This window comes from Cydia amplana, chromosome 5 (genome assembly GCF_948474715.1).
Source record: "Cydia amplana chromosome 5, ilCydAmpl1.1, whole genome shotgun sequence".
NCBI classification, from domain to species: Eukaryota; Metazoa; Arthropoda; class Insecta; order Lepidoptera; family Tortricidae; genus Cydia; species Cydia amplana.
In genome coordinates, this window is record NC_086073.1 from 20382166 (window position 1) to 20410014 (window position 27849).

General features: G+C 38.6%; 2 protein-coding genes across 2 annotated transcripts in view; both read right to left on the reverse strand.

Annotated features, from left to right (window-relative positions):
- LOC134648366 (protein lifeguard 4-like) overlaps nt 1-27849 on the reverse strand; it is a 357077-nt gene that overhangs the window by 101896 nt on the left and 227332 nt on the right. The window lies entirely within an intron of this gene.
- On the reverse strand, nt 7036-8871 carry LOC134648301 (uncharacterized). Its single transcript, XM_063502792.1, has 3 exons — nt 8760-8871; nt 8125-8207; nt 7036-7224 (listed from the first exon to the last, which is right to left on the reverse strand). The coding sequence occupies exons 1-3, from the start codon at nt 8869-8871 to the stop codon at nt 7054-7056; spliced, it is 366 nt and encodes a 121-aa protein (XP_063358862.1). The 3' UTR covers nt 7036-7053.

Sequence of the window (27849 nt, forward strand, 5' to 3'; positions counted from 1 at the left end):
TGACATGAATAATTTTCTACTCGTCGACTGCAATGCTTGAATTAAGACTTCGTATACCAAAGTGAAATCGCATACTTTTTTCACTATGGGTCCCCAACTCAACTATAATATTTATTTCGAAACAGTTTAGTCAACTATAATATTCATTTCGATACCGTTTAGTCAACTATAATATTCATTTCGATACAGTTTAGTCAACTATAATGAAATTGACCAATTGAAAGCGCGGAGCAAGTACTCATGAGTTACGAGAAGGTGTCGTTGATCAACCGGCCGGGGGCGCGGGGCGCGGGGGCCGGGTCGCGTACGAGTATGAAGGTATCGCGGCTGCTCGCGCATCTTAGCTGTATACTTTTGTTTTTTTTACCTACATATATGATTCTTCTACTAGTTTTAAGTATTTTTTTTTGTTGACTCGTAGAAAAAGTATTGTATACAATAGTGATATAATCAAGCTTTTCAATTTCGTACCTTTACTTAGGCAACGAAGCTTGCTGCGAAACACGGTACTCGACTGAAAAGCTCTCCATTATATCACGATTGTATAAAATACTATTACGTAACATATATTTATGTCTAATTCTTTTCGTTGCTAGAAATTATTATGCAAAGAAAATACTTAGAGCGAGTAAAAGTTTTGCATGTAAAACTTAATTTCCGGGAAAAGTGTGTACGTGTGTGTAAGTCATTATCATTATCATTATTATTTATTCATGAACAATATTAATTGTGTATGAAATATAGAAATATACAAAAATTCTTCACATTTCTTAACAAATAAACAAAATAAATGAATAAGTGTGTGTTTTGTAACAGTTTTGTGTGGATTACAACACATTACAAGCAGCAATCTGAAAAAAGCAGCAATGTCGTGTATTTACCCTGAGAATGCGGAATGAATCACCGCCATTTGTCAACCTCTCCTGCTATTTATTTGATTTGTGGCTAATTTAAACATTACCTGTAATAACGACAAATCTCCTTGCCACAAGGGCTAGGCGACATAAGTGGGCCATTTTATTTAAAGTTGTCCTCTACACTTTTTTTTCAAATTTGGGATTGTTTATGTTATTTCTACTCAGAATCACGAGCTCATTAAAAAAAAAAAATTTGATCCTATAGGAGAAAAAAAATGTCCTAAAATTTACATACATTTTTCGATCTTTCCATTCCGTGACCGCCATACAAAGTCTATGAAAAATGGGAACGGAATGGATATAAAAACCTTGAGACCCTTTTTTTCTCCTATTAGGATAGAAAGAGCTCATGATCCTGAGTAGAAATAACATACAAATCCACAAATTAAAAAAAAAGTGTAGGGGACAACTTTAAATAAAATGGCCCAAGTGTCGTGTTATACAGAGTGTGTTTTCAACGCAGCATATTTTGAGGAGTAAATGTGTAGGTCATACTGAGCAACTTTTTATATGGAAAAAATATCGCGAAAATATTACTGTTTCATACAGATCGGGCCGCGTAGCCAACTTGCCAATCGCTAACGCTCCATAGTGATTGAAACGCAACTGTCACTGTCGCACTAATATGGAAGAGTGATAGAGAGACACAAAGCGATTCGATGGCGAAGCGCAAGCGATTGTCACCCCTTGGCTAGGCCGCCAGATAGGGTTGCCAGATCGAAAGGCGCTATTATCGGGAAAAAATATAATTTTTTCGGGATTTTGAGACTCAAGTCGGGGAAAAAAAAACATTAAAATTAAAGTACTAATTGTATTAAAAACAACAATATTTTACACTATTGGCACTACGTCAGCTGCTCTGCCCATAGACGTTTTTATAACGCTGACGCGCTCGACACGGGTCGCTCGCTCGCTCGACGACAGTTCGGAACTTGAAATTATAGTTTTATATCGTGCAGCTGTTTTTCGGGACAATTCCTACTTTGTCGGGAATCGGGAACACATGCTAAAAATCGGGAGAATCCCGCCGAATCCCGACCATCTGGCAACCCTACCGCCAGATCAGATGTCTGTTTTTTTTTTAAATTTAAATCTGTTGCCATCAATGTCAGCGACGCGGTCAAACAACATCTCGGCCATAAAAACTATCCAAGTGTCTCGGGCCCATAACAGCTGCGATATGGAAATTTTACGATCATATTAAACCTTTTTATATGTTACATAATAGAGGCCAGGCGTATTACAACAACACTGAGTAAGTTGAACGCTCTAGAGAACCAGTATAAAGGGACCCACTGATTATATGTCCGCCGGACGATATCAGCCTGTCAGTTAGAACAAAAGTTGGGTCCGAACAACTGACAGGCCGATATCGTCCGGCGGACTGGTAATCAGTGGGCCCCTTTTAACAACCGTAACGCTATTGGAAAACTAGTTTTAATTTGGAACTTGGAACTGTCAACTTTTGTTCTAACTGACAGGCTAATGTTGTCCGGCGGACTGATAATCAGTGGGCCCCTTAAGCACAGAATAAATAATAGTACTAGTTACAGAAGGTTCACTCTCTAACAAAACGCGTCTATTACGACACATATGACCGCTAGGTGGCGCAAGCGCGAGCAGGCGTCCGTTCCGTAGCGGTGCATCCTTACGGGCAATGACATCGCGCGGCGGCGGCAGCGGCGAGCGGCGGCCATAGGTTGGAGCGAGACACAGCGATCCGACCTTTCGTTCCCACCTATGGCCGCCGCTCGCCGCCGCCGCCGCCGCGCGTTATAGTTACTTTATACTTGCCAGAGATATGAATGGTTCAGCTAAGAACCGGACTAGCTCCCAGCCAATCAGAACACAGCAGATTTATATGACCCATCAATATACCGGGGCAGAGCCTAAAGCTCCCGGATATTGATAAGATCGTGTTTTAAAATATTGTCCAAGTACAGCGAGCGACAGAAGCTATTAGCGTGGAGCATTTGAGAGTTATAAGAACTTAGCCGCCACCATACAATCAAAGTACTTTTATGGATGAGTGTACTAGTAGTACTATGCTCAGATCAGATTTCATGTAAACTGAAAGTTTCTGGATTCTGATATATGAGACGAATTATTTTTTCTAAGCGGCCAGTCCAGGAATTTTCAGTATGCCCTAAGTATAATGCATATTTATGGGTTAGATCAAATTGTGCATGCAAACAACTAGCACGGTGCGATAGATTTGTCTTTGACGTGTGTCTCCTCCCTTTCGACATATCGGAAGCCGGTGTTGCATGAAGTTGGCATCAGATCACGCGTGACCGCGCGAACAGTTCGAAAATGCAAGAAATAAATGAATGAATTAATGAATAAAATGGCGCACATTGCATTCGCCAAAACTGAACACACAACGTTCAACAAATCACACAAACCAAACTCATTAAACCAACTCTCCAACAGTGGTCAACCTCCGCTCCCCGCGACCCCCGACCCCCGACCCCCGCGACCCCCCGCGGAATGCGCTGTCACACACGCGGGCGCTAATTGAAATTCCTCGGGAACAATGTCCCTCATTAATTATGATTGTTATTAACTTGGCCAACTTTGTTGGGAACTTGCGAAAATAATTTGAAATGTTGGATCGGAATTAGAATAACTTTTCTGTTTTGTTTATTATAAGGTACATACTTAGCGCCACTTGCACCATCCTACTAACCCGGGGTTAACCGGTTAAACCGTTAACGCAGTGTCAAATTGTATTGGTAACCATGGTAACTCCAGGTTTAACCGGTTAACTCCGGGTTAATGAATGGTGCAAGTGGCCCTTAGTGTTGTTTCAAGTCATTGTCGCGGAAACTTTTCTAGTTCTATAGTTCTTAAGCTACTTAACGAATGACACTTCTTTTACACACGTGCAACCGATATTTAGACAAATAATGGTTATTTACTAAAGCTTTGGATTCCTCCGAAAAGGGTGCCGTCATATGAAGGCCGCTATATAGCGGTGAATGACGTCACTAGAACGTTGACAAACAAGATGGCGCGGTTTCCTAGACGGCGTTGATTGTCAACGTAACGTAAAAAAGCTCTGCCGTCATTGGGATGACGGCCGCCATGACGGTGTCGATAGTTTCGTGAACGTTTTATTAGATAGCGGTGACGCCATTTTGAATAAATGACACGAGATTTGAATAAATGATTCCGTATTACGATTGTTTTCCTCTTTTGATGATATTTCATCCTCCAAATCTTGTCAGTAGAAAAAGGCGCGAAATTCAAATTTTCTATGGGACGATATCCCTTCGCGCCTACATTTTTCAAATTTGCCGCTTTGACCTTGGTGGCTGACGGCGTGGTACTTTCCACATGTCGTCACCGTAAAGACGGCCGTCTTTTTGCCGCCGCTATATGACGGCCGCTATAAGACGGCACCGCTTTCGGAGGAATCCAAAGCTTAATTGCGCCTGTGTTTGATGCCATACATCTTTACCGGGCTGCATTTTTTTTTTAATTTATTTATTATGAAAAGAGAATTTACATTATTAATTATTGTTACTTATCTGCCAAACTGCATTTAAAAATAGTTGAGAAGTAACATAGGTATGGGGGTGATATGCCGATAAAAAATTATACGTGGTTAAGGGCTCAACCATAGCTGTCCAAACACATTGTATGTATTAGAGTCAGACTAAACAAAAACGGCAGAGATTTGGAAAGCACAGACTGCGCAAGTGTTATTTTAAACGTCACAATTTAACACAAGTTTGACGTTTAAAATAACACTTGCACAGTCTGTGCTATCAAAATCGCTGCTGAGTTAGCTTGGTCTGACATTATCACACCATATTTCATTTCATATCGCTAAGTTTAAAAAATACATCCAACAACCAGCTTGTTCAAATCAAAATGGCTTGTTCGAAATACTTTCTATCAATACTCGTAAGCTTAATCTTTATATTATTGATATTTATTGACATAAAATTTTACAGCATTACAGCTAAGCCAATGCGCTGTAAAATTAAGTAAGTAATAATAAAGCTATAGGTAATAAAATAGTTCAAGTACAAACTCCAACGTGAACACTTATCCCCGAGTAGGTAATAAAAGAGAAAGTGGGTTAGTATTTTAGTATCCAAGATATATTCTAAAGTTAGATCTACAGCGATCGTTGGATCGTGTCTCCTAATGGGCTATCAAAGTATTATGTAACGAGCAGCGATCATCCAAGAGACTGGAAACTAGGAAAATACTGACAAATCGTAGATCTGATGCACTTTTTAAGGGACCCACTGATTAACAGTCCGCCGGACGATATCGGCCTGTCAGCGGGCGTGGCTCACTCCGCGATTTCGTCGCGTCGCTACAAGTACCTACAAGTACATGCGGCCCACACCAATTTTGGTGTCTAGCCATAGTAGTTGCCGCGCACCGCTAAGGAACGGACGCCTGCTCGCGCTTGCGCCACCTAGTGGCCATATCTGTCGTATTAGACGCGTTTTGTTAGAGACTGAATCTTGTGTATAAGTATATCTTATACCTGGTACTATTATTTATTCTGTGCTGTCAGTTAGAACAAAAAGTTGACAGTTCTGGACAACTGACAGGCCGATATCGTCCGGCGGACTGGTAATCAGTGGGCCCCTTTTAACAATCGAACGCTATTGGAAAACTAGTTTTAAATTATGGAATTTGGTAAACAGTTGATTGAGGTTTCAATAGGCATAGGATCAAACGTGCCATATTGAAATTTTTTTTGGTCTTATTTTGGAAAGAATGAATTCTCAGAGAGAAGGTGATCGGGGATTTAATTGGTTCTAAGTAACACGGGCTCTATACCTCAATTGCGATTGGTTCGACAGATACCCACATTAGTGGTCTATCCTTTTTCCCATTGTCCTTATCTGCGGTCGTGTCTCATTTATTTTTCAATTTATCCATTGGGTTAAAAAAGTGTTTCTTATTTTATAAATAGTTTGAATAAAACCTTTGAATACTTAATGCGTTGTCGCTACTAATTGTCGTTTGATATAATAACTAAACGTAAAATAATATGATATTTTTTTGGTCATAACGATAAAGTTAAGTGTGGTGCGGTAAAACTAGAGTGGTAATAGGTTTTTGTTTCAAGAGGCGTATACATAATCTATCTATATCGTATCTAGACGTAATATTTGACCCAGGGATCGGATACCGGTATTTTTTGTATGGGAACGGAAAGGGTATTTTTTCGTTCTTTGCTAATTACTTCATTTCTAATTGGGCAATCTAATAATACGAAGTCGTAATCTAAAAACACAACTGAGTTCTACATTTCGAGTATAAAATAATTCGAAAAATATGGTTATTTCTAAGTTTTTCCAAAAAACCGGTTCCGATCCCTGATTTGACCTATCTTAAAGTTCGAATCGGGCAGGTATTAAAATATAAATATTTTGATCATTTGATATACATTTCACATTTAATGCATGTGGCTCTTAGATAGTTACTGATGCTAGCGACTTGCACTACAGTGCTAATAACGTTTAATTAATATAAAGTTCGAATCACGGAAAATACCGTGTTTGAATGCTGCTCTCGCTCTAAATCTAATTAAATATCGAAAATTAACTCGTACTAGTTTCAACGAACTTTAGTTTACACAAACTAGCCCGTGGCGTTACGAAATCTATCCGAACTTATCTTTTACACAAATTTTTACTCCTCATAGCGAGCAAGCGTCCTACATCGCATTTTGCTAATTGCAGTAAAATGATGTTAGTTTTTTCATGCAGCTTGACAAAATTAATAGCTTGTAATTTTTTTTGTTCAACTTTAGGAGCAACTCAAATTGTTTTTATCAAATATTTTGGATTTGTATTTTTATTTAAAGTAGGCAAACTACAGTTTTAGTGTTTTTTGGGTTAGGTATTTATTTAAATGGAATGTAATTTCTCTCTTGTTGTATGACTGCTGAAAATGATCTAATCTCATAAACTCATATTCTGTACTATGAAATAAAGTGAAAATATTTCTTTGACATGAGACTACTACATGATGTCGGTCTCTTATCAAAATAACGAGCACTAGTAAGTACATAACGTGTATTTATAATTCCAATAAAAAATATACGGTATATAAAAACATATCAAGAATCATACCTGGTACCTACTAGTGTTTTTTTTTATCAGATGCAGTATTGAGTCAAGTATACATAAGCAGGGTTGGCCAGCGTCCCGGAACGGAGCACTTTGGCGACGCCGACGCCGTTCTCACTGACAGTCAGAGTCGGCGTTGCATCTGAATCGCACACGTGGACAACACATCCGGCTAGGTCGCGACCCCATTCTTCGCATTTCTGCAACATAAAGTGGCCCACTGATTAACAGTCCACCGGACGGTATCGGCCTGTCAGTTAGAACAAAAAGTTGACAGCTCCGAACAACTGACAGGCCGTTATCGTCCGGCGGACTGGTAATCAGTGGGCCCCTTAAGATTTTTTAACAACAATATAACCTCCTAAAACCCAAGGTCCTATCTATAGTACATATTCAGTTCGATGTAATTTAAACCATGTTCAATTGGAACAGAGTCCCTTTTGCTTTGTTTCGTTCAATTTTCAAACAACGCAAAATCAACCATATTTCCTACAATTTAGGTTCAAATTTCAGTGGAAAATTTTGGATGTTTCGTTTGTATGGCTGGACCTTAGGAGGATAAAACTGCTACTAGATTCTAGCGAAGAAATTCAAATGTAAAATAAATTAGTAATACTCTAGCGTGGGTTCTAGTCCTCTTACAATAAGGAGTGTGAAGAGCATAGACGAGAGATGTTAAAATGTCGCTGCAAGGTAACAAAAGCGAATAACAAGATGTATAAATAATTGAAATAAGAGAAAATTTATAAGTATTACACTTACTTTTATTATTATGTTTCGTTCGCCATGTTATTTGTTTTTTTGCTTTGTATTTTAAAATTTTATACAATAACGTAGCGTGCTGGATCTTGGAGGATTGTGGTGAACTTTTGTATATAATGTAACTAGCGACCCGCCCGGCTTTGCACGGGTTAACAAATAATACATACATTTTCCTCTTGAATTACTCTATTTATTAAAAAAACCGCATCAAAATCCGTTGCGTTGTTTTAAAGATCTAAGCACACATAGGGACAGACAGCGGGAAACGACTTGTTTTATACTATGTAGTGATTACACACTTCTATGTATGTATCAATCATGATACGTTTATTACTTACATCCGGTATGAGGAATTGGAACTCCGCAACTTCTGGCGGGATCTCGACCTCTGGCAATCGCAGCGAACTTTTGGTAATGATACCTATATAATAACAGAAACATAATAACATACGGCGTTATTCATAAACGTCTGCTAAGTTAATCAGCTGATGATCTTCGTCGTCCCTCTCTATGGCATAACGACAGATAGGGACAAACGACGATCATCAACTGATTAAGTTAGCAACCGTTTATGAATAACGCCATTAGATTTTAATGTATTAAATCCATGATGGATTTATCAACAACTGTTAAAGTAAGGACGCTAAACTCGAAGAATTCCGTTGATTGACCCGCCATTTCTTATCCCTATAGAACGCGCATGCGTGCAAGCGGGACAGCAATATAGGCTGAGATATGGCGTTTAATTGTACGAAATTGTTAGTGCTTAGCGTCCTCACTTAACGATAGACTTCCAAGTTATGGGCATGGAAATGGTTTACATATTAAAAAAACTGAGGGGCTACCGTGAAAACCGAAATTCGCAAATTGCAGGGGTCTTTCTCTTTTGCTCCAATGAAGGCGTAATTAGAGTGACAGAGAAAGATCCCTGCAATTTGCGAATTTCGGTTTTCGCGGTGGCCCCTCTGTTAACCTTTGGCCTCCGTCTGACAGTAACCGTGGCCACACTGCGCATGGTAATAATCCGACGTCGGCGTCGGCGTCACGCCGACTCCGAGCAACAACAAACACACAGGCACAAACATGTCTGTACTCACCAACGACTGTCCTCTTTATAAAGTTAAATCTATTGTGTCATTCGTTTTGTTTTAGAATAAGCGTCATTCGATTACGTAATGAATGTAAACATTACAGAAAATAGTGTGATGTAATGTTGATAAAATATTTTCAATTTCGGTTGTAGCATGGTCGCATCTTTGTCACCTGCCTATCATATTCTAACAAGTATGTAGGTGTGAAAGTGACAGGCATAGTGTCAGATGATAAAAATCCTACCATGCTACCGCCCCAGGGAGTGTCAACAAGAGAACAAATTGAATCGGTTCATTATTAGAATCTAGAGATGACAATAAAGAGTTGGAAATAATTAAAGGTTTCACTATTAATTTCAAATTATATTAATACACAACACAAATTGAAACGTCACTGCAATATAACTAACACACGTACACGTGAAAAAAAAATCAAATAAAAAAAAAATCTTACAAATAAGTTCGTACAAGTTTCTTGGGTTGGTGCGGTGACATTTATATTTTATTTAAATAGTCATATTATTAAAATAGTAAAATATTTGTTTTGTGGGTAGTTTTTTAAGTTTTTTTTGTTACAGTTTTTATTTGATTCCTTGATTTTTTTATTTTTATAATTCAGTGTGTGTTTTTATAGTTCTGTTATTAGTATGTATGTTCTTTTTGTTTTCTTCGGTGGTTGTTTAGTATGTATAAATTTCTGTGTACCTTACTCTTTTTATGTCTGTTTTTTGAGTGTCGTTGGCGTATGTGTCGTCTCATAGTTTTAAGTCAGGTCCCCACTGAAAACCAGCGCCACGTATTGCCGCGGCATTATGCTGAGTGGGGGTCCTATTTTAGCGTCCAATGTTTTTTTTATGCCTGTATGTTTTCATTTCTATATGTAATATGTTGTGGCGTTAAATAAATGTATTTTCTTTCTTTCTTTCCTTCTTTCAATGTTACTAGCTTACACTCATAGAATAAAAAGTTACACTCATCAGAGTTCAGCCATCATGTGAATGAAGTATAATTACTGCATAATTATTCAATACCTACCTATATTTAAATGATGGTTGCATTCCGAAAATATAAATTATACCATCCATATCATTCTGCGTGTCAAATGTTGACCACCGTGCGGATACAACAACCTTTGTTTGCACCTAACAACCTTAACACAGTTATTATTTCGTAGAAGCCAGTTATAAAATATTTTCTTTATTAATTTTTTAAACTCTTTAAAGTCGGACTTCTTAAAAACTAATATGTAGGTATCTTGTAATTTAGTTCTAAAGCGCGGTACTGCTTTAGAAAGCAACTTGAAAAGATGAAGTGCCTTTCAATATCTTTTAACCTTTTCTTTTTCTCGGAGACCAATTCTGTTTAAACTATTTGATAAATTTTGATCATATTTTTATACAACCTTGACTCATTTCATCACATGATCAGCCGGCCTAGCCAAGGTGGCATAATCGCTATCACTATATCAACGAAACGCTTCATGCATCTGTCTATCACTTTTCCATATTAGTGCGACAGTGACAGTTGCGTTTTGATCGCTACGAAGCGCAAGCGATTGTGGCATGTTGGCTACGCGGCCAGGGCTTTAACCGCCAAAATCGAAGTTCTCAATTTGCGAATTTCGCCACTTTGGCCACTCCTAACAAATCAGAACAAAAACATGCCAATTGAGCCTTTTTGTTTTGTTAAGAGTGACCAATTACTCTTCTGTTTCCGCACAGACTCTATACAAGCAATGCGTGCGTGAATTTGAAGCCAGCTACGCGACGCACAGAACTCGACACAAAGCGTGACGAGCTAAAGGCTAGGCTAGACCACCTGTGGCCATCACATGTAATTACGTCGGAGGGGTGCTGACCTGCAGCGAGTGTGCACATTTGCTGCAAAGATTGGCTACATCAGTAACCTGAGAGCGAACTAGCGATGCTCTTAGCAGTAGAAAGCAGTCGCTGTGGCCGAAAACGGCTAGGAGATGATGATGATGATGACAAGCGATAATCCACGCGAGAATAAACAAAATGTAAGTTCGAATTGGCCCCTCGGCCTCCAAGATACTAGTAACATCCAGGACTGTCCTGGCAATCTCATCGCGGCCTCAATGCCTCGCTCAGTGATCGCTCGAGATGAAAGGGCCGGCGATGAAATTAAAGCCGGGACACACTCAGTTTCGTTTACTGCTCCTAATATGATCCGACAGAGTCCGGGACGGGTTCCGAAATTGTATACAAGATTTCATGACAAGGGATCATTTAGACGGCGCGCGAAATCTCACGCGGTTTTAGTTACATTGCGGACCATTGAGGTTACAACAATTCAGCCGACCGATCAAATAACGCTATGTAATGAAACTCGCATGCGAGTTCTCGCACCGTATAAATGAGCCCTGTGTCGGACTGTCATATGATCTCGGTTACATTTAAGTTCACAAACATCTTTACAGTCATGGTTACGGTTAGCTGTTCAAGGAAGGAAGGGCTGTTCTCGAATTTAATTTGTTACATTTATGTATGTATGTATAAACTCTTTATTGTACAAAACACAAAACACAAATTTATGGCACAGGATACGAGGGGTATTCAAAATATTCTCGGTATGAGAATGAAAACAAACAAGTACGAAAAGTTTGATATTTTTATTTTTCAATATACTCCCCCCCTATGTTCATACACTTAAAAGATCGATCAATTATTTTTATTAATCCTGCATAAAAATATTTTTTATCTTTGGTGTAAAAATGCTCCTCCACTGCCGCCTTCAATGCTTCATCATCGGAAAATTTATTTCCACGCAGATCCTTTTTAAGATTGGGGAACAAAAAGAAGTCGCTGGGGGCTAAGTCCGGACTATACGGTGGGTGAGTAACAGTTTCAAACCCACATTCAACAATAGCTGCCTTGGCAATATGAGCAGTATGGACGGGGGCGTTGTCATGCAGAAGCATAACACCTTTGGTTAACTTTCCTCGCCTCTTTTCTTTGATTGCATCCTTTAATTGACGTAGAATGTTAGCGTAGTACTGTCCTGTGATATTTACACCTTTTTCTTTATAATCGATCTGTAATACTCCTTCACAATCCCAAAATATCGTGGCCATGACCTTGCCAGCTGAAGGGATGACCTTGAACTTCTTGGGATGAGCTGAACCCTTAATGTGCCACTGCATGGACTCTTGTTTACTCTCTGGGTCATAATGATGAACCCAGGTTTCATCTCCAGTAACTATTCTTTGCAGCACCTCATCAGGATTTTCACCGCACAGGTCAATAAAATCGGAACAACAAGCTACACGCATGCCTTTTTGAAGCCGAGTCAGCATTCGCGGAACCCATCTTGCACTTACTTTTGACATATTAAGATGGTCATGGATAATATCATGTATGGTACCAATAGAGAGATTGGTTACTTGTGCTATAGATTTTACCTTCACTCGACCATCTTCCAATATAAGTTTTTCCACTTTATCAATATTTTCTTGTGAAGTAGCTACTACAGGCCGGCCAGGTCTAGGGTCGTCTTCAACACTCTCCCTTCCACGTTTAAACTCGCTTGACCACTTTTGAATGGTAGATAAAGAAGGAGCAGACTCACGGTAAACACAATCCATTTCCTCTTTTATGGTTTTTTGATTTTTACCCTGTTTTGTCAAGAATTTTATCACGCATCGATGTTCTAATTTAGTTAACATTGTCAATTCCCACATGATGTTCATGTTTGTTCAGCAATTGCAGAAAAACAAAAGAACATCTCGCTTCGAATTATACTTTTTTTTAATGTCAATGAATAAACCTTAGCGGCCAGTAACGAAAGAAATTTTAGAAGAGGTTGTAAGATATCAATACCGAAAATATTTTGAACGCCCCTCGTAGGCAGTACAAAGGCGAACTTATCCCTTTAAGGGATTTCTTCCAGTTAACCTTTGAGTAGATGAGAATTGATGAAGAACGTAGACAAATATAGCACTGAGTACAATAGACTAGAGGAAAGTCAATAAAATTATAAAAGAGGGCGAAAATAAATAATATAAGATAAAAATTAGAAGTAACAATATTTCAAATATAAAGAATACCTACGTTATATATAATAAATATAAAATATTTATGTCCTACGTTTTGACGCAGGTTTCTATATACCTAATAAGTTGCAGAAAGCTTTATAAATATGAGTGGTCAAAATGTTTGCGACTATGACCTACGACTGAAAGTGATTTGAAGTAAAATTCCGGGCCTCCTGTTCTCTACTAATACTGTTGTCTTCCCAAGTGTTATGTTCTACTGTCAAATAAAACTGAGGCATACCGAACTAATAATCGAGTCACAAGCTTGGCCCTAGTTCGGGAGGCAGAGGCTCAACCTCACTACCTAAATGTGTTACAATTTCTCTAAGATTCCCACGTTACAGGCTAAGCCTAGTATGGGGATCACTGTACTGTCTCTATTAGAAATAAATATTTTTTATTAAAAAAAATAACAGTTGGCATTCGCGGTCCCGACACGGACAGACCTGTCGCCGCACAATATGATATTTACTATTTTCATCTCGTCCGCGAATTACTTCTCATTTTCCGCTGCGACTCGCCCCCGCGGCACACAGAAACTAACAGTAAGCATTGTTTAATGGGTCACCAGCTTCTACCCGCGATTTGGTATATGTAAAATTCATCATGAGGCCTTTAACATCTTATCATCTTTATGCAGCGTCTGTAAGCTAGGAATATAACAACGTCTCTCGTGGCTGTATAAGCCAACGCGGGACCGGCATTTGCGACCGCATTAAGCATGTATTAAGTACTGTTAACAATTAATTAGGCAATTAGCTAAGTTTACCCATCTATGTTTTAAGGGAGTTTCCCTCTGCCAACAAACTGTCCTGCAGTTTGGCAGAAGAAAAATATGTATGATAGGGTTTATTTCATCTGAATAAACGATTTATTTATTTTTATTTTATTCTTATTTTTTTATTTGTGGCAGCTGAAGTAGGGAGCCATGTCGGCAGTACCATTAGGTGGATTGTGCCTCTTTGCTCGTTTTCGGGCAAGGTCTTGGAACCATGCGTTGTCGTGAATTTCGCGACCTTTAGCGCAATTATGTAGAATTAGTACTTCCATTTCCCACTGTCATAGAAATTTCTATTCCAACCTATTTAAGGGATGATTTCTATCCTTTGTTCTTTCTACAACTGAAACTATCTCTAAGTATATCAAATTTTATCTAAATCGGTTCAGCGGTTACAGAGTTAATTTTTTGTCGCTTTTATAGAATAACGAGTAGGGAGAGAAAGAAAAGGTGGTCTCTTTTCTAACTCGGTGAGTTGGATACCGGAGCCTGATTTTAAACATGCTGTGTGTTAGTCGATCTGTTTCCGATATGATACTGATCTGTCAATGTCAAAAGAGACATTTGTTCAACGAAAAACGTTACAATTGACACTGGCAGATTAGTCATATCGGAAACAGATTGAATAACAAAACTCGAATTGGCCTGATACTCGTATAATACCTACTCATGATGTTGTTTATTGTCACAAACTGTCGTTTATTGTCCACAGGAGTGATAACTTTTATATTACAATGTTTCCATGACCCACGTAGGTACAGTAAAGTGATATGCTGAATGAAACTGTAAGTACAGTCATAAACATTTGCAATACTTTGATTTTACTGTAGATTTTATGTTGACTGCGTCCAAACTTGAAGCGTCTTGCACTAAAACGAGTACAAGATGTTTTATGAAATCAAATTATGAGTTGCGGGTGGTAAAGGGGGGGGGGGGAGGGGGTGTCAGTAATCTAATGAGAAAGCCGCAATCCGCAAGACGGGCGTCCAGGAAGTACTTACGTAACTGGAGTTTGACATAAAAGTTAAGAATCGGAAACCTTATAAGTGTGTAAGTATTGCTTTTGGTTTTATCACGAAAGTAGGCATTTACAGGAAAAATTATGATAGGTAGTTAAATTGAAGTTTAATAATATGGTAATAGTGTTGTTATTACCACTAAATTCACACCAGCTTCAAAAACTTACATTCACCAAAATTATGTCTATAAACGCTTGACGTGACAGTAAGTATTTGACTACTTATTTTGGTCCAGCTAAAAGTTTCCTAAAATCTGTCAAATATATTCAAACGCGCGAAACCTCAGCGTAATGAATACAGGCAGTACCTACTGCAGGGGCGTAAAAACTTGGGGCCATTCTCGTGAAGTGTCGCAGCAGTCTTGAGCTTAGTTTTCCCTTCATTAAAACTAAAGCTTAGTTAAGCGTAGATTATGTGGTCACAGCTTATAGGACAGCCACTTTACTGTGATTTTAGCTGAAAATTTTAAAAATTCGTTTTAATAATAGGTAGTTAGTTGTTTTACAAGAAGGCAATTTTTTTGTTTACCTAACTCCTCTGGCCCAATACCCGAGCAAATTCGAAAATAGAAAAATTAAGTCTTGAGCGTTGCAAGGGTTTCAAAGCGCGAGCAAACAAATTTTGCTAAAGAGTGAAACACATCGTTTTTCATTACCCCAACGCATCGAAAATAGGTACTAGTAAAATCAAATAAAAATTAAAATGATTACATAATATGTATTATATGCATACCAAATTCATTACCTACGAGTAAACGAAACGTAAGCGACATACTACGAAGGGAGCCGAAGCCTTGCTGCATCCGGTGTGTATCAGCCTGAACGGATAAACTAGATCTATCGGAAGACTGTGAAGCGTATGTATGCAAAGTGCAGTGTCTTCGCGCTAATCTGTTTGCCCGCGCCGTGCGGAGTCTGCCCTGCATATTCATGCGATCCTAGCGATTATGCACCATGAATATGCGAACCCGCATGCTCATTTTTACCATGCGGAGTTCACACTTCTGGTTTACAAGCACTAAAAGGAATAAATACAGTTTATTTAGATAAAAAACACACTCTATTAATAGCTTTTGCCCTCGATTTTGTCGTTCGTTAAATATTTTCAATTTATTAAACTATTTTTTTTTGCAATGTATTATTTATTCAACAACAGATAAACATACAAACTAAAATTTAAAACTAATGTTAAAAATAAACTAAGTACTAATAATAAAATGAAAAACTAAACTAATCTGAATAAATTAAACATCTACACATCATCTTAAACATCTACTTAAATAAGGCCCAATGCCGCGGATTGTGCCAAAGATACTGGCAGCATTCCCTCGCATGTTGAAAAAATCATTAAACTAAATTAACATAATATATTGGACTTGAAGGCCATGACTACGGCACATATGGAAATGGTAAGAAGCGGTGTAGTTAGAAGTCGGTAGGGAACAGACCGAGTTCAGAATAGCAATGTGCCAAAGATGATTTTCAAAAATTGCAGAATTTCCATCAAATGTTCTAGGATGTTTTCCCGCTCGTTTATTGCAAAACCTTACAGTAGTTACTTTCGATTCGATTTCTATGACACTTGAAATAGGCGCCAATGACTATGAGTGACGTAAATAAATGTTAAATGAAACAGTCGTCATCAGTTAAGAACACGGAGTAATAAATCCTAATCTGAACGAAACTTTCTAAGTGGAAAGTTGCATGCGAATTTCGATTTCAATATGAAATTTTCCAGAAATTCTGGAAATTTTGAGAATGTTCTGCAAAACACTGATTTAAACTTTCACGATTTTTACACATTATTAAATTGTACAACGGGTACAATTTAATAATGTTCTGCAAGTTACACATTGCTAGTTCAGGACTTAGGAATGTAACTAGATGCAATGCAGGTGTTGATGATAGGCTTAGTTTGCCATTTAGTGTGCAGGGAGCTTTTGTAACAGAGCCCTGAAGACTCGCGGGATGCCTTGAGGATTTAATACTCGAAATAATCGCAAATTCCAAAAATTTGCTCGAAATGATAGCCATTTAACATTTCCTATAATCACCGGAATTCAATACCAAGTCCCTCACCCTCGAGACTAGTCTATCGAAGTTGCAGCCACTCCCGAGGTGTCGCGACACCGGAGACTTGCTGCAAGTTCCTCGTTGCAACTGTTATTCCAATGTTCTGCTGACCAGTAGCGAATTCTTCTTGCTTTATTCCAGTGACAGGGTTGCAAAACTTGATTTTACAATTTCTGGTCACTTTTTAACAACTTTCAGAGAAAAAAAGGCACACAGGGTTTTATTACCATACAATGCACTAAACAATTAAGGTAAGAGGAGAAAAAACCCCGAGAAAAATCTTAACAGCGCGATGCAAGATTTTACGGTTGGTACAACGTCTATCTCGTAATTCGGTAACTAATATTAACTCATCACAACACCTTACCTATAAAATAAAATCGGCCGCCGCGTCTGTATGTCTGTATGTTCGCGATGAACTCAGAAACTGTTGATCGCATTTTTATGTGGTTTTCACCTATCAATAGAGTGATTCTTGAGGAAGTTTAGATGTATAATTTGTGCAGGTTTTGTGTAACACGTGCGAAGCCGGGGCGAGTCGCAAGTAGCAAATAAAACAAGGTTATACGGTGTTTGGACCAACCATGACGCGCCCAGTCATCGGAATACAGACGGACTTGGCAACGAGACGCGTTAAGCATCGATGTCGAAAGTTTTGGAAGCACTAGGATTTGGTTAGTGTTAGGACTGTTAGGGAACTCGGAGTTGAAACCTAGACGATAATAATTTACCTAGGAATAAGACTAATTTAGACTTATAATAATTCGATAAGACTTATAATATACTATAAATAATTATAGTAATTCGACGTTTGCCGGGGTGTACTTTTTGTAAATAATTACCGCTAAATATACGATATAATACAAATACTCTTTATTGCACACTTCAATAAAAAAAAAACAATACAGAAAGAGAACAGGAATAATAGAAGTAGAGGTATAAACAACACGCGGTCTTATCGCTAAAAAGCGAAATGTAATACTTATTATTGGTAAAACTTTTTTGGTAAAACGGTTTTACTTATTGTCATGAAAAATGTCTCATACCTACTACTTTTAGTTAATATATCAAAGGTTTACTAATATGCTACCTAGGTTGGTGATCCATTTCGGAAAGTGCCTAAAATTACCACAAAAATGCATTTTTGATTCATAAATGCCATAAAAATAGGATGTAGAGTGACCCAGGAGAATACCTAACCATAGCAACGAGTTACAAGAAAAAGTTGATTCACCCGGGATATCCAGCAGGCGTATTATGGATGATTTTATTCACGTCATAAAATAATGTCACTTTTTAACGGCGCGGGATAGAAAGTGACGGACTCCGTTTTATCACGCTGTCACGTAGACAAGAACGACCATCATATCCGTACAGCAGCGGTATCTTGGTCGCGTTTTTATCACCTGTCATGTCAGCATGCGTCACTTTCGCACTTACATACTTGTTAGAACGTGACAGGCACCATGACAAATGATAAAGATCCGGCCATCTTAGCCCTTCAGAAGAGTATTCATATTATGCTATTATATTAGTTGCACGTAGATCACCGAGACTATAGGTATTCTAAATGGAACAAACAATGCAATGTTCAATTCATCGGGCGCAGTGAGCGAGTGAATGGTTGGGAGTGAATGAGTGAATGAGCGGTAATTAGCGGATGATACGGATGGGCGAGTGCAATTATCGACTCTTTGATTCCTCGAGATTTGTTGCAAATAATTAATCGGTGCAAAGATTCTTATTAAAAATACTATCTCGTGTCAAAAGTCAGCATAAGGTGGTTATCGGTCTCAAGTTTATGTGATTATAACGAAATTAATTTAAATTTCTGGCGAATATAACAGCACACACACACACAACCGGCTCAGTACTTACCTACTTATAAATAATATCTAAATTACCTAGGGTGGTTGCTATAGTTATTGGCTAGGTCATCTGGAAGTGGATTAGGTTTTTGATGTTAGGTGAGTCAGTACGTGCATGAGTCAATAAGTCACTGGAATTTTTTTTTATTTTTTTTTATTGATAATGGGAAACAAACAGCGAAAATAACACATATAGATGATTACAATTAAATAAATACATAAGCCAAAACAGTTTCCACTAATAAAATTTGCTCATTATGGTGTGTGGTGGTTCATTTTTAGATGTATTTATCTTAATAACCGGTTGAGATATGTTTATGAAATTTGGGGTTCTAGTTAGTCTTAAGGATCTTAATAAATCCACCTAATTTCATATTTTTATGTTAAATAGATTTTGAGTTACGTAGGGGTCAAAAGTGGCTCCGAATGGTTCGTGTAATAATAAATATAACACACAGCCGCTGCGTCGCCAGTTCTCTTCTTTTGAACTTGGCTTGACACGCTGCCGCGTGTCTAGATTCCACGCAGAAGAAGTCACGGTCAGAAACTATACATGGTTTTATCAAAAACCGGATAGCATAGAAAGTGCTTATTTTTCGCCATTTCCTGTATGGATAGCGACCCCGGAAGGGCGCACCCGGCGGCGCGGAGGGACCGTGTACTCGGCGAAAATAGCGAGCGACATTCCGACATTAAAAATATCTTGATTTGATATTGTATGTTTATCGTGACTCGCAGTGCTTCTACATACCTACCTACTTATTTAGTAAGTATGTACATATATTAATGAGGAGTATGCGGACGAGCTGGACTGGAGACCTACTCAAGATGACCATTTTTGTTAGAAGGTGCCAATCGAAAATTCCCGTGATTTTTCTTAGCGTCCGTTATCATTTCGTTTGACGATGTAGAATTGACATCTTGGCTAGACTCCCTGATTTGTTATTGCGTTGCCTCGCGGCGAGGATTAAAAAAAAATTACATATTGGAGAAAGATAATTTCTGATACTCATGACGCAACAGGATAAAGGTGACATTCGATTGCAACTGCACCAGCATTATAGCTGCAGCGATGACACAGTCTATCAGACGTTTTATTCTGATTTTAATAATAGATTATGAATTAGATCTAGAAAAGTGATGGTTTTCTGTTGCGGTTAGAAAGGTGACATTCGGATGACGACAGCAGCAGTGTTACAATTGCGGTGTCACTGCAGCTTCGGTATTCCACCTTAACAAACCACGAAGAACAGATTTTTTTTTATTGTGGCATAAGACTTAATATCAAAACAAGAGATTTCAAAAGTTTGAATGCCTCTCCGAGCCTTGAGTGGTCAGCAAAACTTTTCCTGTTAAAACGAGTCTTAAAATAAATCATTACTAATATTGCGAATATGAACGGAAGTCTGTTTGTTACTCATCACGCTTGTACCACTGAATCGATTTCGATGAAACATCAATTGCACGTTGAATGAACTTAAAAAAAAACGTAAAACAGGATAAGAGCTGTGAGGGTTAGATTGTATTCTGTCAGAAATCCGGTCAGCAACATTCTACATTTGCGGCAAAAATTCAGTCGGCAGTAATATCGCACTGCAATACTGCCTGCCGACTCTATTACTGCAGAAAATAACTTCAAAAAGGCTGTAATATCGAGACAATATGACGACCGGTCTCCGGTCTGGCCTAGTGGGTAGTGAACCTGCCTGTGAAGCCGATGGTCCTGGGTTCGATTCCCGGTAAGGGCATTTATTTGTGTGATGAACACAAATATTTGTTTCTGAGTCATTGGTGTTTTCTATATATATATATTTATCTGTATGTATTTATCTGTATAAGTATGTATATCGTCGCCTAGCACCCATAGCTTTGCTTAGTATGGGGCTAGGTTGATCTGTGTAAGATGTCCACTAATATTTATTTATTTATATTGAAAGTCACGTTTCCTGCAGTAATGCAGCAGGCAGCGTTGCAGCGCGGCATTACTACCAGTACCAGTACCTACGTTTGTTTATCATAATTTTCTTACGCTCTAATAACTTCCGCCAGCAAGGCTTTAAGTTTAAGTGAACACGTTATCGGGGCAGACGGCAAAGTTCGCCAACTCCGTAAACAATGCGGGACGAAAGGCTTAAGTTGTGTAGGTGTAGGTAGTGTCAAAAGTGACGTTTCTTCAAACAAACACGTCACTTTTGACACTTGTTTGACATTGAAATATCTTGGTGATATCTAATAGATACATATCTAGTTCAAATTCTGAATCGGGCCCACAGTATTATTTAACAGAAGCCCGATTCAGTTTTGTTTGTTTGTTATGGTTTTGATAATCTTCTTCTTCTCCTGAGCCTATTTCCCATGTCTCTTGGGGTCAGCCCTCCTAGTCCGTAAACGCCACTCTGGGCGTTTCTGTGTCATATCTGGTTTTAAATCCGTCGTCTTCATGTCTTTGGAAATGGTCCCCATCCAGGTAGTCGGTGGGCGTCCTGGGCCATTCTTAGGTTGTTCTATTCCATGACGGCTCTTGTCATATGCTCTTTGCTTCATCTCATGACGTGAACGTACCACCGTAAGCGATTTTCTAGAAGCTTGTCAGTAATACATGCAACTTTACATGTTCTCCTTATGTATTCGTTTCTGACTCTATGTTTCAAGGTTACACCACCAGACCACCGCAGCATCTTCATTTCTGTGACGTGGATTTTTTGTTCACCTGATTTTCGCGTAGCCTACCATAATAATATTTTGATACAACCTTAAAGGTCGCACACGCTGCGATCAGCGTGAGCGATGCACCAATGTACAGTCAGCAGCAGAAGTTGCTAAGCGGGCGAGGTGTTCAAAATGATCTTGACACGACTTTATTGTTAAGAGAATAAGAGCGTGTCAAGGTAATTTTGAACACCACACCTGCTTAGCAACTTCTGCTGCTAACTGCACATACGAAATGAAGTGAACGTCGTGTGAGAGATGCGTTCCAATCGCAAAGACGATTATCAAGGTCGTATTACAATCAGATCAAAACCATTACATATTTTAATTTATAATCGACCTGTAGGCCTTAATTTTTTGAATGTAAATCCTTATTTCAAATGTAAAAATATACAATTCACCTTTATTTCATCAAAAACATAAAAATAAATCTCCAAAATAGCTACAGTTTCATAATCAGCTATTAATACTTATCTGCTACTATAAACTGACATAGGTCAGTAAAAGTACTTATATAAACGTTACCGCCCTGCTTCAAGAAATAGTTCAGAAATATAAATAGCAGCCAAAAATATGGCACCTCAATAATAGATCTGTTCGGAATCATATGTTATGCAAATCTTTATTCGAAGCCAAGGCTATTCAACAAACATTTCTATCTCCTAATCATTCCTACTATAATTTGAGTTTTTGATTTCATCATAACCATCCTCCTTGCGTTAATACAGGCCGCCTGAAGACGTAGGCAAGCGAAGGCAGCAATGAAATAGTACATTACATACTTACGAATACCTAATAGGTAGATAAATTCGTGAAAGCGCCAGATCACAGGTGTGTGTGTTACGAAGGTGGTTTGTCTAAAGTTTTACGTCTTGCCTTGGCCAGGAAGTGAGATTTTGTCCTCGCGTATATTTACGATAAAAATGCGAAAAATAAGAAAATTCGCGACGAGTGGCGAATTTTAAAACACGGTCGAAGGGAGTGTCTTAAATAGACACGAGTTGCGAATTATTTATTCGCACGTGTAATGTACGTTTTACAGTACATATAATATATATGGCCCTTTAAATTTTCGACGTAGTTACGTAATGTGCTTATTATAACACCGGTGTTGTAATGTTGCACCATGTACTGTAAAAGATTTAAACGCCTTTAGATTACGTTAGTTTGTCTCTAGTTTGTATTACAACTTCATACATTTGCTTAATTTGCTACTTGCGTTTCTGGAAAATATATGAACTCGTACTAATAATCAGTAATCAATGTTTAAACAGGCCCCGGTATGACCTCCAGTTACACTTATCCTGCAGACACATTTACCCGTATAGACCTTACCTACTTTACGATACAGTACCCCTACAGTGGTCGTGGGTGTGACGTGACGTACGCGTTTGCGTTAAGTGTCATTTTGTATGGGATTTTAAGTTTCCAAAATTCCCGCTTTGCGCGCTGTACAAAATCCCATACAACAATAGACATAACGCAAACGCGAACGCTCGTCACGCTATGGAATTAAATTTATTTCAATTTCATTTCATTTCATTTCATTTCATTTCATTTCATTTCATACCTACCTACTTATTTAGTAAGTATGTACATATATTAATGAGGAGTATGCGGACGAGCTGGACTGGAGACCTACTCAAGATGACCATTTTTGTTAGAAGGTGCCAATCGAAAATTCCCGTGATTTTTCTTAGCGTCCGTTATCATTTCGTTTTAAGGTAAAGGTGACATTCGGATGACGACAGCAGCAGTGTTACAATTGCGGTGTCACTGCAGCTTCGGTATTCCACCTTAACAAACCACGAAGAACAGATTTTTTTTTATTGTGGCATAAGACTTAATATCAAAACAAGAGATTTCAAAAGTTTGAATGCCTCTCCGAGCCTTGAGTGGTCAGCAAAACTTTTCCTGTTAAAACGAGTCTTAAAATAAATCATTACTAATATTGCGAATATGAACGGAAGTCTGTTTGTTACTCATCACGCTTGTACCACTGAATCGATTTCGATGAAACATCAATTGCACGTTGAATGAACTTAAAAAAAAAACGTAAAACAGGATAAGAGCTGTGAGGGTTAGATTGTATTCTGTCAGAAATCCGGTCAGCAACATTCTACATTTGCGGCAAAAATTCAGTCGGCAGTAATATCGCACTGCAATACTGCCTGCCGACTCTATTACTGCAGAAAATAACTTCAAAAAGGCTGTAATATCGAGACAATATGACGACCGGTCTCCGGTCTGGCCTAGTGGGTAGTGAACCTGCCTGTGAAGCCGATGGTCCTGGGTTCGATTCCCGGTAAGGGCATTTATTTGTGTGATGAACACAAATATTTGTTTCTGAGTCATTGGTGTTTTCTATATATATATATTTATCTGTATGTATTTATCTGTATAAGTATGTATATCGTCGCCTAGCACCCATAGCTTTGCTTAGTATGGGGCTAGGTTGATCTGTGTAAGATGTCCACTAATATTTATTTATTTATATTGAAAGTCACGTTTCCTGCAGTAATGCAGCAGGCAGCGTTGCAGCGCGGCATTACTACCAGTACCAGTACCTACGTTTGTTTATCATAATTTTCTTACGCTCTAATAACTTCCGCCAGCAAGGCTTTAAGTTTAAGTGAACACGTTATCGGGGCAGACGGCAAAGTTCGCCAACTCCGTAAACAATGCGGGACGAAAGGCTTAAGTTGTGTAGGTGTAGGTAGTGTCAAAAGTGACGTTTCTTCAAACAAACACGTCACTTTTGACACTTGTTTGACATTGAAATATCTTGGTGATATCTAATAGATACATATCTAGTTCAAATTCTGAATCGGGCCCACAGTATTATTTAACAGAAGCCCGATTCAGTTTTGTTTGTTTGTTATGGTTTTGATAATCTTCTTCTTCTCCTGAGCCTATTTCCCATGTCTCTTGGGGTCAGCCCTCCTAGTCCGTAAACGCCACTCTGGGCGTTTCTGTGTCATATCTGGTTTTAAATCCGTCGTCTTCATGTCTTTGGAAATGGTCCCCATCCAGGTAGTCGGTGGGCGTCCTGGGCCATTCTTAGGTTGTTCTATTCCATGACGGCTCTTGTCATATGCTCTTTGCTTCATCTCATGACGTGAACGTACCACCGTAAGCGATTTTCTAGAAGCTTGTCAGTAATACATGCAACTTTACATGTTCTCCTTATGTATTCGTTTCTGACTCTATGTTTCAAGGTTACACCACCAGACCACCGCAGCATCTTCATTTCTGTGACGTGGATTTTTTGTTCACCTGATTTTCGCGTAGCCTACCATAATAATATTTTGATACAACCTTAAAGGTCGCACACGCTGCGATCAGCGTGAGCGATGCACCAATGTACAGTCAGCAGCAGAAGTTGCTAAGCGGGCGAGGTGTTCAAAATGATCTTGACACGACTTTATTGTTAAGAGAATAAGAGCGTGTCAAGGTAATTTTGAACACCACACCTGCTTAGCAACTTCTGCTGCTAACTGCACATACGAAATGAAGTGAACGTCGTGTGAGAGATGCGTTCCAATCGCAAAGACGATTATCAAGGTCGTATTACAATCAGATCAAAACCATTACATATTTTAATTTATAATCGACCTGTAGGCCTTAATTTTTTGAATGTAAATCCTTATTTCAAATGTAAAAATATACAATTCACCTTTATTTTATCAAAAACATAAAAATAAATCTCCAAAATAGCTACAGTTTCATAATCAGCTATTAATACTTATCTGCTACTATAAACTGACATAGGTCAGTAAAAGTACTTATATAAACGTTACCGCCCTGCTTCAAGAAATAGTTCAGAAATATAAATAGCAGCCAAAAATATGGCACCTCAATAATAGATCTGTTCGGAATCATATGTTATGCAAATCTTTATTCGAAGCCAAGGCTATTCAACAAACATTTCTATCTCCTAATCATTCCTACTATAATTTGAGTTTTTGATTTCATCATAACCATCCTCCTTGCGTTAATACAGGCCGCCTGAAGACGTAGGCAAGCGAAGGCAGCAATGAAATAGTACATTACATACTTACGAATACCTAATAGGTAGATAAATTCGTGAAAGCGCCAGATCACAGGTGTGTGTGTTACGAAGGTGGTTTGTCTAAAGTTTTACGTCTTGCCTTGGCCAGGAAGTGAGATTTTGTCCTCGCGTATATTTACGATAAAAATGCGAAAAATAAGAAAATTCGCGACGAGTGGCGAATTTTAAAACACGGTCGAAGGGAGTGTCTTAAATAGACACGAGTTGCGAATTATTTATTCGCACGTGTAATGTACGTTTTACAGTACATATAATATATATGGCCCTTTAAATTTTCGACGTAGTTAAGTAATGTGCTTATTATAACACCGGTGTTGTAATGTTGCACCATGTACTGCAAAAGATTTAAACGCCTTTAGATTACGTTAGTTTGTCTCTAGTTTGTATTACAACTTCATACATTTGCTTAATTTGCTACTTGCGTTTCTGGAAAATATATGAACTCGTACTAATAATCAGTAATCAATGTTTAAACAGGCCCCGGTATGACCTCCAGTTACACTTATCCTGCAGACACATTTACCCGTATAGACCTTACCTACTTTACGATACAGTACCCCTACAGTGGTCGTGGGTGTGACGTGACGTACGCGTTTGCGTTAAGTGTCATTTTGTATGGGATTTTAAGTTTCCAAAATTCCCGCTTTGCGCGCTGTACAAAATCCCATACAACAATAGACATAACGCAAACGCGAACGCTCGTCACGCTATGGAATTAAATTTACACTAGGGGTTCAGGCCGCGTAGGCAACGTGTCAATCGCTTACGCTCCGTAGCGATCGAAACGCAATTGTCACTGTCGCACTAATACCATGAATCTAGTATTAAACTGGATTGGGCATGAGTGGTGGGGATAACTGACAGAACGGGATAGTCTTATGTATCTTTCAGTAGGAGTAGCAGCGAAAGCGCTATTATTGTTTGTCCTTGTCACAGTCTCACATTTTTTTATGCCCCACCATAAATTAGTATGGATGATTGGTTGAATTTATTTGTTGCCCACCATAACAAATAAATTCGACCAATCATAGCGTCGCATTGCGTATGTTTTGTCCCTCACGGAGGCACGCGTAGACCACTTCTATAGGATGCTACCTTCTATGACTAATACGAAAGAGTGATAGAGAGTTTCGTTGTCGAAGCGTTAGTGCGACAGTGACAGTTGCGTTTCGATCGCTACGGACCGTAAGAGATTGGCATGTTGGCTACGTGGCCTGGTATCCTAAAGATTTGCGAATATTTTAAGGAAAATGCTCGGGTTTTTTAAGGCTATTTACTTCCCCGTGCCTCCACGGGGTGCAAATTGTTTCGCTGACGCTCCCCTTATGCTATTGGCATGGTTATGTGTCGGGGGTTTAAAAATTAACGCCAGCGGGTGCGGGTGTTTACACGGCGGATTTTCCTGTTGGTTACGAAAATGTTTTTAAAAATTTTAAAATACTTTATATAGGAAGGTATTTCCATTAGTATCCTACCCACTATTTCTATCCATCATAAAAGGTATACAACTACATAAAAACCGGGCCAGTAGAGTCGGAATCGCGCATGAAGGGTTCCGTACCATTACGCAAAAACGGCAAAAATATAAGCGGAGGACGCTGGTTCGATTCCAGCCTGGGGCACTAGAGGCTTGGGTCACATTTTCTGAGTATATGACATTTATTTCAGTTTATAATTTATATAGTAGTGTGACTACTCGAAATAATAACAAATAAAAAAAATTGTGAAAATAATTTAATTTGTTCTAGTATGTATAAAATATATCTTTCTTTATCGTTTCGTTTGGTAAGTATTCTTTACTTAGATTAGCTTCTGCCTGCGACTTTGTTTGCTTGGATGATGATGATGATTATTGATAAAACAAAAAGTACAAAAACTATCCTGTTCCCTTCCTCGGGTCTCAAACTATCTCCATACTAAAAATCATCTAAATCGGTTTTAGACTAAGTAACTCACTAATAAATATAGGTGAAGTTTAATGAAAGCTTGTAAAATTAGCACAGTTAAGTACCTATCCCTGTGAAATAATTATCTCCCGACGCGTTGTAATATGCAAATCCCCAATTACCTGATGGCAGGGAATATTTATTAACATATATTGATTCAACGACCCTGATCCTATCGCCTGCTTACCCGATGGACGAAGAGAGGGTAATGTGGGGTAATGTTTCTCAATCCCAACTAACATTAGGCGCTAAAATATAAGAGGTAAAAGAGATCTAGGTATATAACCGTTCGATCGCTCCTTTGGTTCTATTGATGTTCTAAAAATAGGAGTTATAGCCGGCTATAACCCCGTAATATCCCCGGATTGGGCACAAATTTTAACACCTGAGGTTGCAAAACGGCGCTACAATAGAGAAATAAGAGGTAGAAGAGCGCTAAAGTAGTGCTACAATA